The sequence below is a fragment of the Balaenoptera ricei genome, chromosome 14 (assembly GCF_028023285.1).
Source record: "Balaenoptera ricei isolate mBalRic1 chromosome 14, mBalRic1.hap2, whole genome shotgun sequence".
Lineage (NCBI taxonomy): Eukaryota > Metazoa > Chordata > Mammalia > Artiodactyla > Balaenopteridae > Balaenoptera > Balaenoptera ricei.
In genome coordinates this window covers 70,735,966-70,759,935 of record NC_082652.1, presented here as the reverse complement: position 1 = coordinate 70,759,935, position 23,970 = coordinate 70,735,966, and the positions used below count along the sequence as shown (strand labels likewise).

At 50.0% G+C, this 23,970-nt stretch overlaps 1 protein-coding gene across 4 annotated transcripts in view; it reads right to left on the bottom strand.

Annotated features, from left to right (window-relative positions):
* MAPK4 (mitogen-activated protein kinase 4) overlaps nt 1–23,970 on the bottom strand; it is a 178,826-nt gene that overhangs the window by 70,070 nt on the left and 84,786 nt on the right. For 3 of the 4 annotated variants that reach the window (XM_059894558.1, XM_059894559.1, XM_059894557.1), the window contains exon 2: nt 5,888–7,333. In XM_059894558.1, coding sequence (XP_059750541.1) covers nt 5,888–6,433 — 546 coding nt within the window. In that variant the 5' untranslated portion in view covers nt 6,434–7,333. Of the gene's footprint in view, nt 1–5,887; nt 7,334–10,237; nt 10,259–23,970 lie in introns of those variants that run through there. The other variant, XM_059894560.1, reaches the window with a different exon arrangement.

Below are 23,970 nucleotides of genomic sequence, written 5' to 3'. Positions count from 1 at the left end.
TGTCATGAACCCTGGCTCTCGAGGGTGGCTAGGCCTCTCCCAATGCCAGCACTGTGGACCCCAGTCCTGTTCCGGGATCTCAGGCAAGCCCTTCCTCCCTTCCAGCCCCTAGGGACCTGCATCTTCAAGGTGGAGACCATGCAAAATACAGGCACACAGAACAACAAATGAACATTCTCTTGATCAGCTGCAAAGACTCTATTTCAACCACAGAAATGGGCATTCCTCTTCCTAGGTTCAGTTTCAAGGGAATCCGTGCTCTAGGGGAGCTTTCTGTGTGTCTGCCTAGGCAGACAGAGGGAGATGATAGACAAGAAGCCATCAAAGGAAGGCAGAGTGGCCAGGAGGTGAGGCTGATCAACACAATTTAACCAGCATAAACACAGCTGATCAAAGCTCTGTGCAAAGCCTTTGGAAGCTGGCTGATATATACTCCATGATGTACCTCTTTGCCTCCTTTGGGACCTTGAACCACAAGTCTTACCAAACTGCAGTAATTTGCTGAGCCCTCAATCAAACACTCAATCTCACTGAACTGTGAAAGCAATGTCTTGTCTTTAAATAACATCTAGTGAAGCAGTTTACACCAGGATGAAAAGCATGTTTTCTAAAATCATCGTTTGTATCACCTAACTCTTGTTAAAGTAAAACCTAAACAGAACCAACACTCCTTTTGATGGAGTTCCCTGGTCTGTACAGCTTTCTGCCAAGCTCAAGGGATGGTGGACCAGGTAGTTTCCAAGTGATGTGACCGAGGCCCTAAAAGTCATGCTGCCTAAAACAGTCTTCACAATACCTCGTCACAGTGCCTTATATCCCCACCATTAACTATCCTTTTTGGTTAAGGTACCTACTTCAAACACACTTGTGTTACCTGGGAGGAGTTCTTAGCCTTCTTCATCGTGCTCAAGTTTGAGAACCTTGGCTGCAAGCATCAGCAGACACACCAGGGGCGTCCGCTTTCTGCCCACAGACAAGCTACTCCACATCTCCAGATCAAAGATGCTTAGAAGTTCACAAGCCTCGAAATCACCTGGAGGCTAAACCACAGCTTGCTGGGCCCTACACTGGGTTTCCGATTCAGTAGGTCTGAGATGGGACCTCAGAATTTGCATCTCTAACAAGTTCCCAGGTAAAGCTGGTGCTGCTGGTCCAGGACCACACTTTGAGGACCACCGTACTGGTTGATTTCTAAGGAATCTTCATGATACGGAGGCAGAGTGTGAGAACATTCTGATCACGAACCATGAGGTAAGAAGACGGGGTTCTGAAGTAGAAAGGGGTCAGGGCTCAAAGGCAGGCCAGCCTAGCAGAAAACTTAGACTTGCTCAAATGATCCACCAAAACATATTTTATGGACCTCTTACTCTTGCTTTCTTTCCTTTGCTTGCTTTTCTGCTTACTGCCCCGAGGAAATGCAAGTCCGCTGGCAGCCCCAGCAAGGACAAAATGTGGTTCCCTCTCCCAGGCCCCTTCCCGAAGGGACGTGTTCACACAGCTAATCAGACTGTCAACATGCTGCTCAGCCCTCTGCACCCTCTTCTGAGGGCTCCTGACATGTCTTAGAATTTACACAGGACTTCTAGTGAAATCTTAAACTACATTTTTTTTCTCTTTTGAGATCATCTACTTCCTAATAGGATAAATTCAATGAAAAACATGCTCTGATCCTTCAGCTGCCTCTTCTTGACACAAACACAAGGAACTAATTAGCGGGCCTGCCCAGGAGGCGGGCAGAAAGGGGTTCATGACAGGACCACAGGCTGGGCAGCCACCGTCAGGTAGGGCCTCATGACTCACCCTTTGGCCATCACGTCAGGAGTTGGGTCCATATGTCAGTGGAGGGGAAACTGACATGTGGGTGTCTGCCTGGTGTTACCATGGCATCTACTGGGCAAGTAAGTTCTGTTCATGGTTTAGCTCCCTGTACATCTGAAAGCCCTCGACATCCCCACTTTCATTTGACTCTAACAAGAATCCTGCGAAATAAGCAGAATGGAACTGATGACCCCATTTGGCAGATAAGACAATTGAGAAGGAGCTCAGAGAAAACTGGACATTGTACTCCTGGCTCAGCCACTCCTCGTGTGGTCTTGAGCAAGTCTCTTCCCCTTCCTAGGCTTCAGTTTTACCATCTGTGAAATGGAAGGAATGGACAAGGTGATTGCGAGGTCTCCTTATAGATCTCTTATTCTGGGAGTAAGCTATACAAGGAAAAGGACTTGCCTGAGGTCATGCAATTAATGACACAGAGAAACCAGGGGCCTCTATACCGTGTCTGTTGAGTGAGAGCCATCAGAGCACCCCCGTTGCCACCCACTGCCATCTTCCTGACAGTGTGGGCCAACCGGGGCCTCCAGCTGCCCTCTGCCTTGCAAAGACCAAGACCCCTGGGATGGTGAGGTAGGGGAACACAGGCTCAGAATGCTCCCTGACTGTGACTTAAAGCCCCAGTGCTGCCAGCTGCTCATTAGAGAAGGCCATTCCCTCTGGCACCTCGTCTACCAGACAAACACAATGGGCACCTACCCTGTGCCAGGCCCTGTGCTAGATGAGGGGATGTGGAAGGGAAGGAGGCTTGCTGTCCACCCGTGAGAAAGTCACAACGAGGAGAGTGAACAGCGGCTGCTGCATCCGAGTCCAGCCCCCCGTCGGATCACAAAGCCCGTCCCTGGCAAGGGGCTGTGGCCCACGCAAAGGCACGAGCTGCAGCCCAAGTGAGCACGATCCTCTTCAAGGCAAGCACAGGATCCACGAAACTTTAGGAGGGCTCAGTTTAGAGCCGTTCCCATGTAGGCACTGTCCTCCAAACGCACCAGGGAAAGCAGATGCACACGTCTGACCCCCACCAATTCATTGGCTGGAAGAATGCCGTGCTCTCTCTCTGAGAGTCAAACCTCCCAAGCACATGGAATCAATGAGCCCAACTAGCTTCCTATCTGTAATGTGCTGGCCAATGACAGTTCTTCCATTAGTTCAAGACAGTCAACACAATCAACTGGGCCATGTCTCAGGCACAGGGTCAGACTCCCTGGAGGAAACCAACATGAACATGGCACGGCCGTCAGGAACGGAGGAGCTCTCAGCCTAGGAGCGCACGGAAGACGCAGACACACACACAGTAAAACAGAGCAGAGAATGGTAGGCGCTAGAAGATCCAGGTTAGGGGGTGGGGAATTCAAAGGAAAGAATGACTCATTCCAGCTGGAGACCCAGAAAGCCTTCATGAAGGAGACAGCACACAGAAAGGTCATCCATCAACAAACAAGAAGGCCAAGTTCTTGTGTCCCTTCTGCCGCAGTCAGCCAAGTAATCTTGAGAAAGCCAATTCTCTCCGTTTTAAAATGGACCATTTGCCCGAAGTGCCTCACGGCATTTTGAGAATTAAATGAGAACTGATTTAAATGCACATCAGATAAATAAAGGCACCAAATATAAAGCTTTCGTCATCGCTCGGGGCAGAGCAGGGAGGAAGCTAAAAGCAGAAAGTATATGGGGGAGGAAGCAGGTGGGGGCACGGGACACCTGCCAAACGCAGGGCTGATGTGAACACCTAGTGGGCTCGTAGCTGGCTCCAGTGATTTCTTTTTTAACCTCCCACGGCTAATTTTACTGAAGAGGGCACACGAAGGGAAAGTCAGAGCATCGAACTTCCTCTGCATCAGGAAAATGAAAGTTCCCACTGGAGAGGTGGCTTCCCACCCCTGAGTGACAGGAGCCTGTACAGCTACCTGCAGTGGTCCGTGAACCTGGGGCTCCTCCCGGGCTCCCAGCAGAGGGCCCGGGCCCTGTGTACTCAGTAAACGTTCATTAGATGAACGGATGGGGTCCTTACTACTTTCCAAGGGGCTTTGCTTTCACGTTCCATTTTGATTCACAACCACAAACCAGCGGGGCAGGCAGGGAGCATATTATCATCCTCGTCAAAGATGGGGAAATGCAGGCTCGCAGAGGGTGAGTGTCCACGTCGCAGTCAGCGCCGTCAGAAGGGAGCCCGGGACTCTGCCTCCTCAGACGGTATCACCTCCTCACACCACGCACCTCCTAAGAATTGCTGCCACAGCCAGTCTTTGCCCCAGTGACCACCTTCCCTGATTTTCCCAAAAGCTTACCACGTGCTGTTCTGCGCACGTTCCCTGTAATACTTCACTTAACCAGACCCTTTCATCGAGGAAGGTCCTATTATGACTCCCAAATGTACTGGTTTATTTCAATTCAGAAGGTGGTTTTGTGCATCCCAGAAATAAGAGTGTCATGGATTCTCTGGTCCTTTTACCAAATAAGAACTGATCTGCGTTAAAACCGTTGGTTCAATTGTTTGGGGTCATTGCTCCTCAGAAGGAGACATAGCACAGGGAGTTAGGAAGACAGAAGGGCATGATTTTTTTTTTTTTTTTTTACCGTGGACATTCCTTCCTACAGAGTCGGCTGTCAGTTTTGACAGATGGCCTGGCTGCAGGAGGGGGGGACAGAGGGCAAGCTCATGGTTAAGGCAGCACCAGGGAACTAGAGCCAGCTGGGCTGATACGAGGTCTGAAATCTGGGCTGGACCCCAAGTTCCAGCTAGTGAGGGTGGGACACGGAGCCCTGCTCCACCCACCCCCACCCCGCTGCAGCTGTACCAGGCAGGTCAGCACGTTTCTTGGTGTCCGTGACCTTCTGGCTGCAGGCAAATAGGGTGGCGAGGGAGAGCAGAGGAATGGGGCCTCAGAGAGAAAGCTGAAGCATGTTCAAGGTCAGAGCTACCCTCCCCTCTCTCATCACCCACCCCAGCCCCTTGGCTGATAACAGTTTATGGTGCACCTACTTCCTGAGGGGTGTATTCATTCTCGTAAAAATTCATGATACAAAAGTTTTGGCAGGAGGCTGGAAATCACAGCCACTCCACAGCTCTGTTGAGGGGTGCCTGGCTGAGGTGCTCAGAGACTCCCCTAAAGCGGCAGGAACTGAGGTAAGGGGAATAGAATTTCAGAGGACTCCCAGTTCCTGAAGGGCACAGTGGATCAGGTAAGAAGAGGTCTGGGGCCTTGAGAACAAGGGTCAGTGTGGCCGGATCAGCTCTGATCTCTGCTGCCGCTGGAGCATTTAGCCGCCCACCCTGTGGGGGGTCAGCACCAATCCAGACACCCGTGGCTTTAGTGTCACACTAGGGGGCTAGTGCATCACGGGACCTGGGAGAGCCGAGTCATTAGCTGGATAATGTACACCGAGAATTAGTTTATCAAGATTCACCGTTTATGCCTCCGTCCATGGACAGAGAGAATGGAACACAGAGTGGGGCAGCTTTGATGGGAGGAGGAGGCGAGATGAACCAGAGCAAAAGATTCCAATGGTGGGAAGCCTCCCAGGGAGTTCTGAGCAGAGAGTAGGCAGGGGAGGTGGTTAGGTGGATGGCACGAATAAGAGGATGCTAGAGAAAAATTCACCAACTGCACAACGTTTTTGCTTTTTTTTTTTGGCTGTGCCTCATGCCTTGCGGGATCCCAGTTCCCCAGCCAGGGACTGAACCCGAGCCACAGCAGTGAAAACTCGGAATCCTAACCACTGAACCACCAAGGAACTCCCCAGCAGCACAATTTTAAAGCCATAGAGTCTAGAGCTGTATCTTCTAATCCAACCCCTCTTGTACGGCCTTGAGTCATCGGTCACAGCCATGACTAATGGCCACAACCATTAGACCAGACTAAGAACCAGACTAAGAACCAGAACTTCCCTACTCCCCCAGCAACAACTTTTCAGCCCCGTGATCCTTCTAGCACCCTCCAGCCTCCCCCAAATACTGACCCCAGTCCTCTGATTCCACGGGAGCTAGGAATACCCTCTTGAACACTGAGCATTCTTGAGGATTACATGGACCACCCGTATCAGCCATTCTGGCCAGACGTACCTTGTGTGAATAGTGCTGATCAACAATCCTCGCCAACCCGAAATCCCCAATCTTGAGCACGAGGTCCTCCGTGCTGATGAAGATGTTGGCGGGCTTCAGGTCCCTGTGCAGCACGTTGGCGGAGTGGATGTACTTGAGCCCTCGGAGCAGCTGGTACATGAAGAGCTTGGCATGCTCCTCCGTCAGCGTGCCCTGCTCCAGCAGGCGTGCCAGGTCGGTTTCCATGTACTCCTGGACGATGTAGGCCACGCTGAACTTGAACAGCTTGCCCTGCAGGTCGGCACCCTTGGACCCCAGCACCTCATACACCTTCACGATGTTGTCGTGGTCCAGGCGGCGGATGATCTTGATCTCCCGGAGTGCATGCTTCATGCTGCGGGCGTCGCTCAGGGTGATCTTCTTCACAGCCACCTTCCGGCGGGCCCTGCTGTCCACGGCTGACAGCACCAGCCCGTTGACGCCGAAACCCAGGGGTTGGAAGTCAATGAAGCGCCCACCAAGGTCATACCCATAGACGCTGGCGATGCCGTCGCCCTTCTCAGCCATCGTTGGCTCAGTGGTCAGGGGCTGCCCGTGGGACGAAGGGGCAGTCAGGAAAGGCCACGTCCCAGCTCATGGCTTCCCCAGCACACCTCATTCTGTCAAGCCCCAAGGCTGAGGGACGCTTTTTCTCCGGGTGATGTCACTGCCACCAGCTCCCTGGAGACAAGAGTGGCATATGTCCATACTCGCTGAGCTGCAGAAGTTGGAGGCTCAGACTGTTTCCTTAACCTGTACTGGGAAGGCTGTCCACCAACTCCTATGTATCCTGAGCCTCCCTGGAAGCTTAGAATGGCTCATGATTCTTTCAAATATAGCATCTTGGAAAGAAAAACCAGTCTCATTATCTATGTGAACGTAAAGTTTTCTATCATGATGGACCATAGAGTAGAGATGCAGAAACTCTCCCCTTTAAATCCTTTGTTAAAAGAGGCTCCTTCTTGCTGAAATGTGGTGCTGTTGCTGAGCTGTGTTCCTTTACTTTCGATGGTCCAAAGCTCAGTGGTATCACAGCCTTCTGCAGCTTGGGAGCTGCTCTGTGTGTCCCGAGCAGTATGATGAGATCCCAACAATGGATTCTAGAGGCTCGTAGGGACTTCTTTGTACCTCTGCCAGCTCTCCTTTCTACCAGCTCCTCTTAGATTCTGAAACCCAAACCAGTCTGTTGAGCATTGGTGAAGAAAGCTGGAGAAATCCAAGCACCTTTCATGAGCTCTCAACCAAGTTACACCTGAAGTCCCAGACCTGAGGGCAGCTCAGCTGCCCAGCCAGGATCCTCTGGAGGCTTCAGATGTGGGCAGCATCCTCTGTCACCCCCTCATCCACACTACCTTGAATGAGACACTGTTCTGCTGGACCCAGAGAGGCTGGCAGGAATGCAGCATCTTTCAGACCAAGTCTCCTTTCCTGTCAAAGAAACAATGTTGGGTAAATTTCCACACTTCAGCTTCCAGCACCTTCCCACTTGTGTGTCTTTTGTTAACCAGCCCAAGTGTTATTTGATCTGTCCAGCCAGCTGAAACACTGCTTGCTCAGGGGATTCCAGTCTTTGCACTGCCCAGCCACCCCGCCTGCTGTGTGCAGCGCTCCCCTGGAAGGGAGAGAAGATGGATTGATTTGATAAGACCATCAACTGGTGTGCCTTTTATGTAAATGCCTGCTCCCCGAAGGTTAATATGCACAAACTGTGGGTGGCAATGATCAGCTCTGACCTTTGTGAAAATCATTTGTTATGCTCTCCAGACACACACAGCAGCACTAGCTGAGCAGGGTGAGAGTAAAAAGTAGCGAGTTGCAGACAGAAAATGAAGGATCAATAATTTTGTTTTTCTACTTGGACCCCTTTTCTTCCTTCTTTTGCAAATGTCTTTGACTATTTTGAGAGAATTTGCCATGCACTGAGATTTAATTACTTTGTATCTCTTGCTTCCCATGTAGGCAGCATAAGCATACATACCAGATTATAAGGAAATTTTATTGCCACCCTGGGATAGGGACTTTCTGCACAGCAAAGCAGGGCACAGACTTCTTAGAATGACACCAGGGCTGGCATGGTGAACTGTATTCTTTTTGATAATGGGGACCTAGCTCTTAAAAGCAATTAGTCAAATCATATCCTGACTGCCCCCTGTTGGCTGCTGACTCAAATTACAGGCATAGGACCTAAGTGGGGAGAAAAAAATGGCAAAACTAGCAATGTAAATTCAGACCTCTGAAGTAAAGGCAATATCATAGCTTCTAAGGAAGTGACAGGTTTTATAAGTTTATAAAGTCCACATACACACAGAGAACAAACACTATATCCTGTGCAAAGGACTGAATCTAGCCAGGGCTGCTTCTTAATTCCCATAATCCTGTAGGGCCCCCTGTAAGGATACTTTCACATCTGAACTCTGCAAATGATAAATGAAGCAAAACAACAGTCAACTCAATGTTCTAAAATCAAGGGGGCAAATTAGGGGACACAGATGACCTGAAATAGTAAATAACAAGATGCCCTCCAAAGACTACTAATGAAAGAAATTTACCAAGAGTCTGGAACATAGTAATTGCTCAACAGATGTTACCTGTTGTTGCTATTGTTAAAAATTCCCTTATGCTTGAATAAGATGTACCTAATATTCTGATGTTTCATCAATCTTCAGCAGTTCTACTCTGCATGTTTTTATTGGGCCCAGCAGCAAAATAATCAGCACTTAAGACTGGGAAATAATCATAACAAACAAGTCCTGTGGCCCTCAACTGGGGGTGGTCCTGCCTTCCTTAGCTGCTCTGACGAGGAGTCACTACAGGCCTTTAATGAGCAGGGCCAGATTTGCCAATCATCCTGCCGAGTATCACCATCAGTGAATAACTGACAACCACCCCCAAATGCCAGCATCTCCACTGAGAGACTACGATTCTAGTCTGAGTTCTCACTTTACAGATAAGGGCACTGAAGCTCAGGGAACACCAGCTCAGTGCTTCTAGCATAGACAGGGTCAATAAACATTTGATGAATTGATAAATGAATACCATTCACTCTGAGGATTCCTAGCCAGTTAGAGACAGTGCTCGGACCACCCACTGAGCCTATGGCCTGTGCTGTGAAGTCCACCTGGACACCTAATTTAGGGGAACAAAAGAGCCACCTGGGGCCCCGTTTCATCCCTCCTCCAACTCCTGCTGCCCAAGTCAGGTAACAGAAACTGAACTGGAACACCTTTCACTTTCTACCCATATATTTGGCCTGATTCCCAAGGGCAGAGCAAACAGAAGAAATTATATATTGCTTTATGAGGGGAGATGCTGAAGCCTTCTTCCCTTTCCGGCTCCCAGTGGGCTGTAAACAGAGACGGGAATGAGCACCTAAGCAGGGAGACGACATCACCAGCAAGCTGAAGGCAGGATTTGTTCTAGATCAGCTGCAGTGCAGATAATCTGTGGATAATTAAGAGGGGCTTTATTTATTTTTAAAACTCTTTCTTCTTCCTCTCACAGGGGGAGGAAATGTGTGTGTGTGTGTGTGTGTGTGTCTCAGTGGTCTTCCCAACATGCTATCAGCAGAAACCCCGTCACCTTGGGAAGGCTCGATTCCAGCCAATCCATCATCCCCATGGCCTCTAAATACGCTCTTTTAATTCCCGTCCTGTTTCTTTGCTTGCACCTTCCTGGTTCCTGAAATATCCTGCTTCTTCCCCACTTGTTGAAATCCTGTCCGTCATTCCAAATCCAGATGAAGTCTCACTTCCTCTCTGAAGTGTCCTCAGTGACATTCCTCCCTTTTCTGAACTCCAGTGTGTTTGTGTGTATATACTGTATTTGACATTTACCATATACTAATCTGGGCTGTTATTTAACTTTTTATACATGTCCATCTCTCAACTAGGCTTTAAGTTTCTCAAGCCCAGGACAAAAAGTAGTACTTAGAACATAACTGTGAATTGCAGTTACCTGAGGTGCATTTGTTATGTCTACAAAACCGTGATGCCCACCTTCCCTAGATGGTCAGCCTCTTCCCCTTTCCATCGCTGCCCCAATGCAACGTGTTCATTGCAACAGGGATCTTCACACAACAAGTTCCAACTGCTCAGACAAACCAGTATCCCTGAACTTCAGTATCATCTGCTTAGATGCTGCCTCTCTTAGCATTTCAACACAAACTAGGCAGCTCTCATCTGACCGTTTCTCTGTTCCCATTTGAGTTTACTGTTATTCATCTCTTCTCAAACCTCCTTATTTTCTAAGTTTTCCCCTATCATTCCTCTATAATTTCTACCGTAAACCCTTTGCCTTTCCCCACAGGTGGACTGATTATGAAATGCCGATTACCTAAGAAGTCTCGGATTAGGGCTCTTTTCTTGCATGGTGTACCAAGAGGCGTGGGCCCATCGGCCCTGGAGAGGGGCACATCCGGCATCTGGATGTGCCCACCTGGGCAGAGGAGTGAGGATGGCAGCTCTTGGTGTGATGCAGCATCTCAGGGCAAAGCACAGTCATTCTCCATTTGGGGGTGGTGGCTCACAGCTGCTCTGAATCACAGGTGTGATTTGCAACCAGGGAGCTGGCATTCACCTTGAGAGGTGGAAAGGTCATGGGTTCAGCTGTGCTCAAATGACAGGCAGCGAGAAGAACACATGTAACTCTTCCAAGGGCAACAAGGCTCCCACAATTCCATGGTGAACATCGTAATAAACACAGGAGTAGAAATCTCTACCCCAGGACTCCTAGCAATGGTGTTTCTTTTCTCCGCTGATTTCTCACCAACTTTCCATCAGTATCTTATTTGAGGCCAATTAATTATCCTCTCATGCATCCAGCCTTTTAACATGTGGAGGCAAACCAGAGATTGGTGGTGTGTGCCGATTGTCCCTTTCTGGGATTCCTGGGGCTCTAGTTTACAAAGCGGCTTTGGAGAGTCTAAATTTAGACTCACCTCCTGTGCCTGCTCTGATCCTCCCAAACAACAGCAACAAAAAACCTCCGCCAAGTTCAAACAGCCATAACCCTGCCTTCCAACCAGTACTTGACCTCTTCTTTAACTGTAAACCTCAGATGCCAGAGGCCCTGACTGCGGGGACCGGCCATCCTAGAGGGTAGCTGAGCTGAGCACCCTCCCAGCTGGTCCTGTAGCTGCCACTGGTCACCTGCCCAGGAACCATTCCCACTTCCTCCAAAGGAACAGAACCCAAGTCTGGGTCAGCCATTGAGCAGCTGAGTCCAACTCAGGGTTGACTCATGGTTAGATGATGGGTCTAAACCAGGGCTTCTCAACCTCAGAATGATTGAAATTTTGTGCCAGGTCCTTCTCAGCTGCAGGGCTGTCCTGTGTACTGTAGGATGTTTAGCAGCACCCCTGGCCTCTACCCACCAGATGCACTAGTAGCATCCCCCAGGTGTGACAAGCAAAATGTCCCTCAACATTGAAAACTATCACCAGTGGAGAAGGTACAAAATTACCCCTAGTTGAGAACCACTGGTCCAAAGCAGCAGTCTCCAGCAGTATTGGCAATTGCACAGAAGAGTTATTTGTTTCATGGTGCTATATGGTACAGGGTACGGTATCGCCAAAAGTTTAGCAACCCCGGCCTTGCTCCATTGAATGCCAACAGCGCCCCCTGGTTCCTGTGACAGCCTCACACATAGCCAGAATCCTAGAGGGCAATGACATCTCCCACACGCATCCTTGCTGAGGGCCATGAATCTAAGTCAATCGTGCTAACCCAACTCCCCTTTGGCAATGGGTGGTTTAGAGGTGATCATATCAGCCAGTCTGGACAATAAGCCTTAAAGGCACTAGAGGGGCCTCACTGAAAAAGTTTTCTTCTTCCCCTACTCCCTGTCCTTAGATGCACTTGTAGGAAGAGGTGGTGTTGGTGCCACAGCAGCCATCTTGAGACCATGTGGGGACAAGCTTGGAGACCAAGCCAGCACACCAGAGTTGGCAGATGAGCATGGGGCCTTGTAGACATCGCTGAGTAGCTGAGCCAAGCCTGGAAATGCCTGCCTCCAGCTTTCTTGCCAAGTGAGATGGTCAAGCTCTATTTTTGCTTAAGACATTTTTACTGTCTTTTTTCTTTTAACCTGAAGCTGTCACTGTCCACCCGATAGTAACCTGCTAGGTACATGGTTGGTCTAAGTGGGAAATAAAGAGATGTAGAACATATGGCTCCTGACCTCAAGGAGCTTATATTCCTATAAGGAGAGAAGGACCACATAACAATAACAGAAACAGTGCAAGAATACTCGGGGACCAACTTCATAGTTCCACTGCAAGTGCAGTAAGAGGACCAGGAAGATCAGTCAGAGAAGCCTCCCGGAGGAGGGGGAAGGCAGCTTCCAAGACGGCCACCAATGGTCCCCGCCTCCTGGCTTCAGGCTCTGTGGAATCCCCTCCCCTAAGCATGGGTGGACTTACTGACTCACTTCTAAGGAACAGAATATGGCGGAAATAATGGGATGTCACTTCTGAGATCAGGTTATGAGAAGACTGTGGCTTCCGTCCCAGGTGATAGCTCTGGGGGAAGCCAGTGGCCATGTCATGAGGCAGCCCTGAGGGGAGACCCAGGTGAGTTCTTGCATCGGGATCTTCTGAGGCCCGCTGGCCACCACGTGAGCGAGCCAGGAAGCGGATCTTCCCCAAAGTGAGCTTGAGAGGACTCCAGCCCTCTCCAGTGGCCACGGCCCCACTGAAGGCTCACAGGAGACCTTACACCACAGGCACCCAGCTAAAAGCTGTGCCCGGATTCCTGACTCACAGAAACTGTGTGACAGCAAATGCTGTTTAAGCCACTAAATGCGGGGGTATTTATTATAGACAATAGGTAACTAACGGAGAGGAGGGATGCAGAGACCTCGGCTCTTGACATGTCCAAGATGGAAAAGATGCAAACTTGGCCTGAAATCTTGAGGCTTTGGGCAGGGGTCCTGGGTCTTAGCTGCCTTAGAGCCCATCAGATTCCAGAGTCAGACAGAACCTTGGGAAGTCAGCAGGGTTGTTGCAGGGGGTGGCGGTGGGGGAATCTTACCTCCTTTTTTTCACTGACTTAACCCCGGGGGGTGAGTCCTGTGTCTGGCACACAGTGAGGATTCCAGAAATAAATACCAGTTGACACAGGAATGGCTACGTTGTGCAGTAAGATTAGGATTATGACAAAGTATAACCCACATGGAAAGACAAATTTAAAAAATGTGCCCCTGAGGCGCAGATCAGAAAGTTTTTGAACCCCTCCAAGGAGAGTGGGAGATAAAGCTGGGGGCTCAAGCACGGATGCCACACGAGCCCCAGAAGAGAGGTGACCAGGAGGCGTTTCCTCACCAAGGAGAGGACTGCTAGCCCAAGGCAGTGGTCACTGCCTTACCTCTGATTTTTAGCATTGGGGCTCCCAGGAATCAGGAGAAACAACTCTTCCTGGTCTTCCAGCCCTTGAAATGAAGTACCACTCCCCTGACGCAGGAGGGGAACAGGCTGGACGTGTTCATGGGCAGTAAGGTACCCGAGTCTGGAAGCCCCTTCTGTTTGTGGAAACCCACGTGCACGGGCAGATGGCTCCTCCCCATGTTATCACCCATGGGGCCAACTCAGGCTGCAGTGTCCCAAGCCTCTCTTGCCCCCAGGACCACTCCAACCGAGGTCCCGGGATCCCGTTCATACACCAGCCGGCAGGGCAGTAACCAACCCAGGCCCAAAGCACTTCTTGGCCTAAAATATGTACGTCTCAGGCAGGGAGCCGCTGACAGGCGCCCCAGCATGCGTCCTCCCCTGAGATGTGCAAACCCCTTAACACCCCTTTGAGGCAGTGAGGCCACTGGCCCTGGTTGGTTTCCCTTATACGGTTTCCTCCAGAACGTGCCGGTGGGGATGCCACCGAGTAAGAAACAGGAGGGGAACCTCTTTTATCCTCGTCTCCCTGAGGGGGGATGGGAGGAGAGCTACAGAGGGCTGGAAGGAAAAAACGAGCGGCAAGAACACCAGACTCTGGGATTACCGCCTCCCCCAAAAGCAAACGCTGGGAAGTATTCAGTTCAGTCTCTCCTCTGCCTTTTTCTCTTGAAAATTACGTAACCAGCCAGGGAGAACAAAGGCTTCCCAAGCCTCCCAACAATACTGAAATAGCACGGAGAGAAATTCCGGAGGCCTCATTTGGAGCTCTGATGCCCACATCAGTGCAGAGCTAGGGGCGGGCAGTCAGTCTGGGTCCCTGAGTGTGGGGTGTGGGTGCTGGTTGCCACGGGAACAGCACAGGGGCAGGGGCTGTACCTGCCTAGGCTTGAGGCTGGGAGTCCGACTTTCGGATCACCAGTGTGTGAGGGTGTGTGTGCGTGCCAGCATTTAAATCCTTCTGATTTGAGACAACTCCTACATTTGACCTTTGTAGACGCAAAGGGAAACTTCTCATTTTTCTTTCTTTTTTGTTTTTTTTAAAGGAAGGAAACCTGGCATCACAGAAGATGTTGGCCTCTTTCAATATCTAAATCAGGACAGTTATGACCTAAGTGGCTAAATAAGGTGAGCCTCTTTGGGGCTTGCTTTGTTTGGACTGTATTCTAAAGGGTAGAGATCCCAGCCAGGGCCTAAGCTTCTCAAAAGCAGAGCCTGCATCTTTCATTTCTCCCACACTTGCTTTAGCCCCCACTGCAGAGTGCCCACGGGCCCCTGTGCCTTCCTGAATTCCGAGATTACTCTCTGTGAGCCCAGATTTCATGAGAAAGTCACTTCCAGGCACATGGTCCGCCTCAGCTGCCATTTATCGAGGACCTACTATGTGCTGGGCACGGTGACACACGTTCAATGATGTTTGAACTTTCACAGCACACTGCGGGGAACTATTCCCTGACATAAATGAACACTGTGCCAGTGATTTGTGCATGGTAGGCACCTGTTTCCTCCTCTTCCTTCCGTTTTGAGAGAGTGGAAGTAACTTTCTCAAGATCACACACTAGAAAGGCGTCGAGCCCACTTCCTGATCCAGGCTTGGTTGCAACACCAGTGCATTCTGTCATCTCCCATGGGGACTTCTGTCATGGAGGGTCCCACCCCCATCCCTCTCACACTTGAGTGCTTGCTTTTGTTTTTCTAGTTTCCCCAGTTCCTTAGAGAAGAAGCATTTGCTTTCCTCCTTTAAGTCATCTTGGAAACTGGCATCGCTTCTAAAGGTCTCAGCCTCTAACCTCATAGTTTCCTTGACTCTACTCACCAGCCATACAAAATGTCTTTCAGTCCACTGAAGCTGTCATCTTCTCTCTTGCCTCTGGGCCTCCACACATGCTGTTCCCCCTCCTTTTCCTCTGGCTAATTCTTACTCATCCTTTGGGTACAAGTTTAAATGCCCCTTCATCCAGGAAGCTTTCCCTGATACTCCTTTCCCTCCCCAGACTAGTTTATCTGTCGGGTTGTGTCCTCCCCCTCCCCCTCTCATATCACTTTCTCCCTTTTTGTTTCAGCTTTAATCGCTTGTCTTCAGTGTTTGATTGGAAGCTTGGTGAGGGCAGGGACCCCTTCACGTGCATCACTCTAGCCCCAGTGCCTAATTCCTAACCTACTCAATAATAAATAATACTTGGGCAGAACAAATGCATTCTGAGAAGCCCCATGCTCCAGAGCACCATTTACAAATTCAGATTTGTGAAACTCACTTCTTTCCTCCCCGTTAGAGATGCCAACCAGATGTGAGAACTTCACAAGTCTTTTCTGACTCAAATCCTCTGTGTAGTGCAGTCCCTTTAATAAATTTCATAGAGTTCTTGACTTCTTTCACTGGCCTGCTTCTCACCCAGTTACTCGGCCCATTATCCAGCACATGTATCACACACTACTCCCTCCTATTCTCATGGAGGCTGATCATTTACAGGGGTTGCACTCAGAGGTACAAAGAAATCATTCATAGAGCAGAAAAATGTTCCCTCTCCTGGTGATTGCCTCTCCCTGTTCACAAGTGACAGAAGAAGTGGAAGAAGTGGTATTTTGACAGCTCAGGTGACAGCAACAATGTCTGGCCCACACGGGACTGTCATAGCTGAGGAGGAAAGCCATAGGCTGGGAGCCAGGAGGCCTGGGTTCGAGTCCTACCACTGCCTGGGAGCTCTCTAGCAAGGAGTTTCTAATCTGTGAAGTGGGAATAACCATACTTCCCCACTTACTCGTGGGAATCAGAACAGGGTGGTGATCTGAATATACTTCCAAAAGTATTTCACACAAATTGGAAGTAAGTCATGACCACAAACCAATTATACTAAAATTAAACCACTTCCACAGTGATGTTAGCTGGGCTCTAGGGGGTCGGAACTGTTACCCTTTATCACCCCTTCACAGTCCTCCAAGAGTGAGTGGCCTCTGCATGGGAAGAAGTGAGTATTGGTTCACTAGCTATTGCACATGCGTTTTGAGTCTTTTTTTTTTTTTTTGCAGGGGGCAGGATGAGGGGAACTTTAGGCTAAATTATCCCTGTCTTCTCTTATGACCCAGAACACACTGAGACACCCAGCCCGGGATGGAGTGTCTAGGAATGAATCTACAATGAATCACTGCAATGGACCGGATGTTTGTATCTGCGCCCCACACACAATTCATATGTTGAAATCCTAACCCCCAATGTGACGGTATTAGGAAGTGGGGCATTTGGGAGGTGATTAGGTCATGAGGATAGAGCCCTCATGAATGGGAGTCCTGATAAAAGGGGCCCCAGAGAGCTCTTTCCCCCTGTTTGTACCATGTGAGGATACAATGAGAATCAGCCATCTACAATCCTGAAAAGGGCTCTCACCAGAAGTCGACCGTGCTGGCCCCCTGATCTTGGACTTCCCAACCTCCAGACCATAAGAAATAAATTTCTGTTATTTATAAGCCACTCCGTCTATGGTTTTGTTGTAGCAGCCTGAATAGACCAAGAGACTCACCAAGGGGCTAACCAAGTCCATCATGGTGAGGCCATTTGCTCTCACTTATTAACTTCCATGTATCAATCGCCCTCTCCTCTGCTCTCCTTGTGAGCGCCTCCTTCACTGAAAGCTTATTAGACCCCAAGAGTCAGAACCCCATGCCACAGAGATAACATTGTAGGAACCTGACCCATTGGAGGGGAAACGTGCTGATGGGGTGCTTGTTTTTCATTTTCCTCCTCACTCTAGCAGGAGAGATACTAGGGAGTGTCACTGGCCTCTTAGGAACAATGAACTCCCACAAGCCTGTGAGGGTTTCCACATGCAAATAAGCCTCTTACGCTCGATGGTCAGGGCCATCAAACCCCACCGGACATGGAAGGGGGAGGGAAGGAAGTGATCAGCCTTCCGACGGATCATGAGCTCCCTGGAGAAGAAGACAGATGGCTCCAGTGCCTGGGAGGGGAGTGGAGGAAGGTTGGGAAAGAAAGCAATGGAAGCAAGAGAGCAAGAGGAAGCAGGGAGGTGGGCAGGGGACGGACGAACCGCCCCCCCTCCCCGACCCTGGGGTTCTTAGCTGAATGAGGCGAAGACCAGGAGCTCAGATGGTGACACCGGGTTTCCCGCCAGCTGGCGTGCGTGTTCTTAGCTGATTTTGACTTCATCCGGAGAAAGGTGACCATTCCGGGTGCCAGATCAGTGCCAGGTCAGTTCATACTAACTGCTCCCTCCGCTGCCAGATGAGGAGACTGAGACCCAGAAAAAGGAAATAACTCTTCTAAGGTCACTCGGAGAGGCGGGAACCCAGCTTTGTAGAGCGTCCAGGCTGCCGTTTTGGGGCGCAGGCTCTTCCAGGTGTTTCTTGGGCCCCACAAGGGATGACCTGATGGATCGCCAGGACTGCCTCCATCAGTGAGGAAGGGGGTCCTGACCCAGCTACCAAAGAGCCGTGCATGGCAAGGACTGGCTGTCTGGGAAGGAGCAGCCCCCTCTCCTCTTCAGATAATTAAGTGATCATTCTGTATCAGGGAAAAAGAGTCCCATACGGACCATGTGGCAGCAGCTGTCAACCTTCCAAACTGGAATCCTCTCCTGTCACTAAGAGCAGAGCTGGGAACCAGGCTGCGCCGGGGGGTGGAGAAAGGAGGGGATGGTCACTTGGGCCCGGTCCCCACTGAGGATGTGTAGGGCTGGTGCCCAGCTCGGTGCCCGGCCTCTGTAGGGACGGAGCCAGTGTTTGCTTCATCAGGAAAGCTCCAATTCCATTTTAGACCGAGGAGAGCTGAGCCCCCAGAGGCCAGGAGCAAGAGGAGCCTCTGTCTGTTCACGTGCAACCAAGACAATGAATGAATCGCAGGGATGTGGTCAGTCTCATGCCTAAAGGCACTCGGGAGAAAGCGAGCACTCAGAATCCCAATGATACAGGCGAGGTGGGGCGCAAGTCGGAGGAGCAGGGTTGAAAAGGAGGAACTAGGGAGAGAAAGAGGAGGAGGCCAGGGAGGAGGAATGAGGAGAGAGAAGGAAGGGTAACAGGAAGAAAGAGGGACCCCGCCCCCACTCCCAGAGGCCGCTCCTGCCTCCTTAGTGAGTCGCTGGGCTGTTGTTAGCACTTGGCACACACAGACCATCCTCGTAGCTCGGGAGCCTTAGACACACACATCAATAAAGTCCTCATTGCAGAAGATGCTGGAACCTTGACAAGAGCAGCAGCATGACCAACACAATACAGCGCGTTACCTTGACAAACATAATGGTGCCAGCAGCCACCAACTCCACAGCTCTCCCAGATACAGGGAGTCCTGGGCAGGAACTGGATTTTACCTGCTCAGTGTCATTAGCTGGAAACCTGGATCAGGCTGGCACGGAGGCCAACACAGTGTAAGTATTTGGGTGGGACAGTGACGCAGTGAAGCATTCCTTCACCTCTCCCATTCTCTGCAGACTCCAGATAAACGAACCTTGGGATTTAATGAGTTCTGAAAAACCAGCACAAACCAGGCTCTGTGTGCTTGTTATGCTGGAGTTCTCAGGTGCCAGGAACAAGAGCAAAGCCGATGGGTACGGGCAGGGGGCTGCCTGGGGAAGGGCTCAGCCACTCCCAGGCTTAAAGGTAGATCCAGCCTCCAAGCCACCCTTTGGGAGGAAGGCTACTGGGTAGACATTGGCCTCAATATCTACCAATGCTATAGGGCCAGGGCAAATTAGGGCTCAAAGGAGTAGGTAAGGCAGTTGACTGGGTGGGCATTGTGGACAGAGCTGCCTTCCAGAACATGAGGGAGGAGGTAAGGCCAGACAGTAAGAAGGGGTGGCTGGAAGGAGCTGCCCCCTCCAGCACTGGTCCCCTCTCACTCAGGGTAAGCAGAGAGAGATGATTGTCATCCCCTCGTATCCATGGGGATTGGTTCCAGGAACCCCTGTGGATACCAAAATCTGAGGATGCTCAAGTCCCTTATATAAAATAGCATGGTATTTGCATATAACCCACACACATCCTCCTGTATACTTTGAATCATCTCTAGATGACGTATAATCCCTAATACAATAAAAATGCTATGTTACTAGTTGCTGGAGTGCAGCAAATTCAAGTTTTGCTTTCTGGAACTTTCTGGAAATTTTTTTCAAATGTTTTTGACCCGCAGTTGGTTGAATCTGCAGATGTGGAACCCATGGATACAAAGGACTGACTCCCCTGCTCACCGAGGGTGGTGGGAGGAACCGCTACCCACCCATCAGTAAGAACCTCCTAGGTGGGAAGAAGGTTGCTTTTACAGTAAGGCTTTATATTACCAATGACAAAAATCACTTTCTTTTTTCAAGCAACAATGTAACTTGTTTTTAATTTAGAATCTGTTTCAACTGCCAAAACTGCGAATTAGGATCCCAAGCGCGGGCAGATAGAGTCTCGGGATGTAGTGCCTGTGCTCATGAGGCCAGGCTTCAGGAAGCCTGGAGAGAAGTGCAGTGTGGGTCTCATCAGGATGGAGCCAAGGGGTCCTGCAAGAGTCCTGACCAACCGGAACTGAGGTAGAGGGTTAGGGACCCAAAGTCCACCCGCATCCCTTTGTTCAGTCTTATAAGGCGAGTTTTTCTTTGAAATAAAGCAAAAAGCAAACCAAACACTGACTTTGATAGTCATCTTTTTGACCTGTGGATCGATTTGTTCCGTCTTTCTTCGACACAACTTCAGAAAGGGACGGAGTGCCAGCTTCCACCCCACGCTCACCAGGCTCCGAGGAGCAAAGATTGGCTCTGATTTCTTTTGAAGTGCCAGAAAAGATGACTGGGACTAAGGCCTAGAAAAAATCTTAGATACCTGTGCCTGTGCTCAGGGTGTTCTCTGAGCCTGGACTTGCCCTTTCTCTTCCCACTCCCTGCCAAGGTCTCCTATGGGATCACCTCCCAGGGGAAGCTGGTGAGGGCTGTGACCAGAGTGAACAGAGTTGAGGTGGTGATATGGGGGAGATAAGACCCTGTCTTGGAAATACTGCCATCTGTCCCCTTTTCTTCAGCCAGACTGCCTTAGTTTAGGTCCTGGATATCCTGACATGTCCAGAGTCTGCATCCTACCACCTCTAGCTTTTGTCCCCACTGTAGAGCGGGGTGCGACACCATTCACATTTGCTTTCCTGCGGCTGAGAGCACTGCAGCATCTGTGGCTTCCCTCTGTGAACAGGTTTAGAATGAGTGAATGAATGAATGAATGAAGTCCCAACAGCCCCCAAATGGTCTCTCTACCACCTTCCTGCATCCTCTCCAATCCATCCTCCTTTCTGCTTCCAATTATCTCAGAAACACAACTGATCATTTCATTCTCCTGTTTTCAAAAGGTTTTCAATAGCTCCCCACTGCCCAGAGATTAAAGCCCAAGCTACTCACACAGCCCCCTGCATCAGACCTGATCTGTCTTCCCGCCTCACACCCAACCACTCCCTAAACTGCACCCCACGCTGCAGCCACACAGACTGGGGCGATTGTTCCTGACTTTCCACCTTCCCAGAACATGCAGCCCGTATGTTGGTGATACTGTCCTCTTTGGGTCCCTGAAGCAGTGCTACCCTAATGTCGCCCTGCCGTCCTCGGAGTAAACTCTCTCTTCTCCAGAATCATGAAGCACTATGCCTTCACCTAAGGCAGTAATCTCATGGGGTTGTACCTCTCTGTAGGTCCTTCTTCCCACTACTGGGAATCCTGAGAGCAAAAGCACAGTGGCTGCTTCATCCTTATATCCCCAGCCTTGTACAATTCCTGGCATACAGTAGGTGCTCAATAAAAAGTTGATGAACAAATAGAGATGGGTGGGAATGGAGCCAGGGACTTGAGAGTGGAAGTGTTTGGAAGAGGTGCTTGGGGGAAGTGCGCAGAGAGGCACATCCCCTGGAGGGGCGATGTGCTGCCGGAAGCGTGGTCGGTTCTCTGGGACACGAGCGGGATGGTCACAGGAACAAGGGAGCAGTTGAATGGTGAGCACTGAAGACTGGGCCGGGCTTACAGACCGCACTGGGGCCGCCAAGGTGTGGGTGACAGTGAGGTCAGATAGGAGCTGAGCGGAGGTGTGGAAACAGATAGTTGACTTAGTGGGAGTGTTGCAGAGAGTCCAGCGGAACCGAAAGGAACTGGGATCAGAGAAGTATTTTGCTGGCAGGTTCCTGGTAACTGCTCGCTTTCAGGTACCACACCGGAGGCGGGGCATCACCAGAATGGTAGGAACAGACCAGCTTAAGCAAAAATAAACCCAGAGAGCAACTGCATGCCATTCCCTCAGATGTTCATTTTTTTTTTCTTCTCCCAGCTTTCAGATCATCACACTGACAAACTCGCGATGCTAAATTCAGGTTGTTTACCAAGGCTACCTCCTCAGGCTCGTCTGTCTAGTTCCCTTCATTCACCAACAGCCACGCTGAAAGATCACACAGCTGAGTCTTCCCATGAACTGTCTTGCCCGATTTTTCTGGAAGCTTCAGCTGCCATAGGCAGTGTGCCATATGGCAGTGTGCCATAGTTCTTTTATTGTGTGGTAGTCCCACAGATAGCAATAAAATTAAAGGTGAGAACACATTTGCAAAGCAACTTTCCACTCTCCAAAGCATTTGCATGTATTTTTAGTATTTAATACTTTCATGTAATATTTACTGAGCATCACTTTGTACCAGGCAGTGGGGAGGACCCAGGGCAAATCAAGCAGACACGATCCCTGGCCCCAAGGAACTTACAGTCTGGGGGTGGAGAGGCAGATGTGACACAAATATTGGCACAAATAGTGTGTACGTATGATTACAACTGTGATAAATGTATCATGGGAAAGTACAGGATGCTATGAGCAGGGGTGACAAGGAGACAATTACTTTGGTGAAAAATGGCAGATTCCCTGAAGAAGTGACATTTAAACGGAGCCTTGAGGAGTGAGTAGAGGCTCCCCAATAGGTGTGGAGAGATGGGAGCTCTGGGCTGGACACCCTGGGGAGAGTGGCCCTCGCAGGTGCTCTGACAGTCCTGGCACAAGCCCATGGCCCTCGGGCCCACCTTGGCTATGCTCGGGCAGTCCGAGCGGGATGGGGTGGGGCTTGCTGAGGTGCGCCCCCCTCCATCCCATGTGCCCGGCAGCCCCCTACTCTGACTGACCATCTGCAAGTGTGCCCCCAGGTGCAGAGGATGAACAACATCACCTGACTCTCAAAAAACAGCCAAGAGTGAATGACCCTTGTAATGTCCAATTTATTTTTATGAAGAGCCTCGCATAATATTTTGGAAACTGCCTGGAGGAGGCAGTGTCTCCCACGGAGAAGGTGACCATCAGGTGCAGTGGAGAGCCTCTGGCTTATGAAAGAACTCTGGGTTCAAGTCTGACCTCTGCCACTCATAGATTACATGACCTTGAGCCTCAGTTTCCACATCTGTTAACTAGAATATTAATACCTTCCATATTTATCTCACAGGGTTTTTGTTAAAAGCAATAGCCATGAAGGCAGTGTGTAAAGTAAATATCACATAAAAGACTGCTGAAATAATAATCATGTAGCTATTATTTACCTTCCCACACTAAATAATAACTGGTAACAATGTACTCCATCTCATTTAACTTCACAATGATATTCCCAGGAACATACTAGGATACTGCAATACTGATGTATTGCTTCCATCTTACAAACAGGAAAACTGAGGCACAGAATGGCGAAGAACTTGCTCAAGCATACCCAGCTGGGAAGTGGCAGAGCAGGGCTTCAAACCCCAGCAGTCTGCCTCCAGACCCCACGCCCTTACCATTAGGCTATGCTGCCTGAGTGAATTAAATGCCCCAGGGCACTGACAGCTAAGAGCTGTCCCAGTAACCAGACGATGGAGCTGGTGTGCAAAGTGACACCACTAAAATGCCATTAGCTTGCTACGTGCCCCTTGACAAGGGACTGTCTTTCTCTTGCTTCCCTTTCCTTTTGTGACCAAGGACAGCAGTCAGATTAATGGGCTCATTGTAAGAAACCCCAAGAAAGGTAACTAGCTCCCGTCGCTAGTATCAGATGGCTATATATAGTGTTTAATAATCACACAGCAGCAAGATCCTGCACAGATGCTCACAAGCCCATCCTTCCTGCAACCACAACACGGCAAACTAGTTAGTCTCTGCCAACTTCGAGAGCTTGTGGTGCTCTGCCCAATTCTATGGCCATTTTGGATGGCGTGTCGGCATTCATCCCTCATCTTTAATCCCATAGCTTTAAATGTGCAGCAGAAAGATCCCTCACCTCCCACCACCCCTCTCTCCACTCTTTCCCAGCCACCCCATTCCCTCCACAAGCACCTTTCTTTCCTGCTGCCCCATCTTCCCTCTTTAGATGGTTCTCCCCTGCGAAGCCTCATCCCATCCCATATTCTCCACTGCAACTCTGAACAAGATCCTCTCAGAACAGCTACTTGGGAGTTTAGAGAAGAAGATGGGGGTGGTGGTGGTCGGAGTGGGTGGGAGGATGAGGGAACAGCCAATCATAGGTAAATGGTCAGGAAGCATCTATCCGATGGTTCCAAAGTCAATTTCTAATCCTTTTCTTTCTCTGCAGTGTCCTGTCTACTGCCTTTTCAAACACTCCTATCTCTCCCCATTAGCACCTACAGAAGGGTTTGAGTCCAGCCACCTATACTTCTCTGAGACTAAGATACCAGGTTCCCTCTCCCAGGGGATCTATATTTTAAGCTTT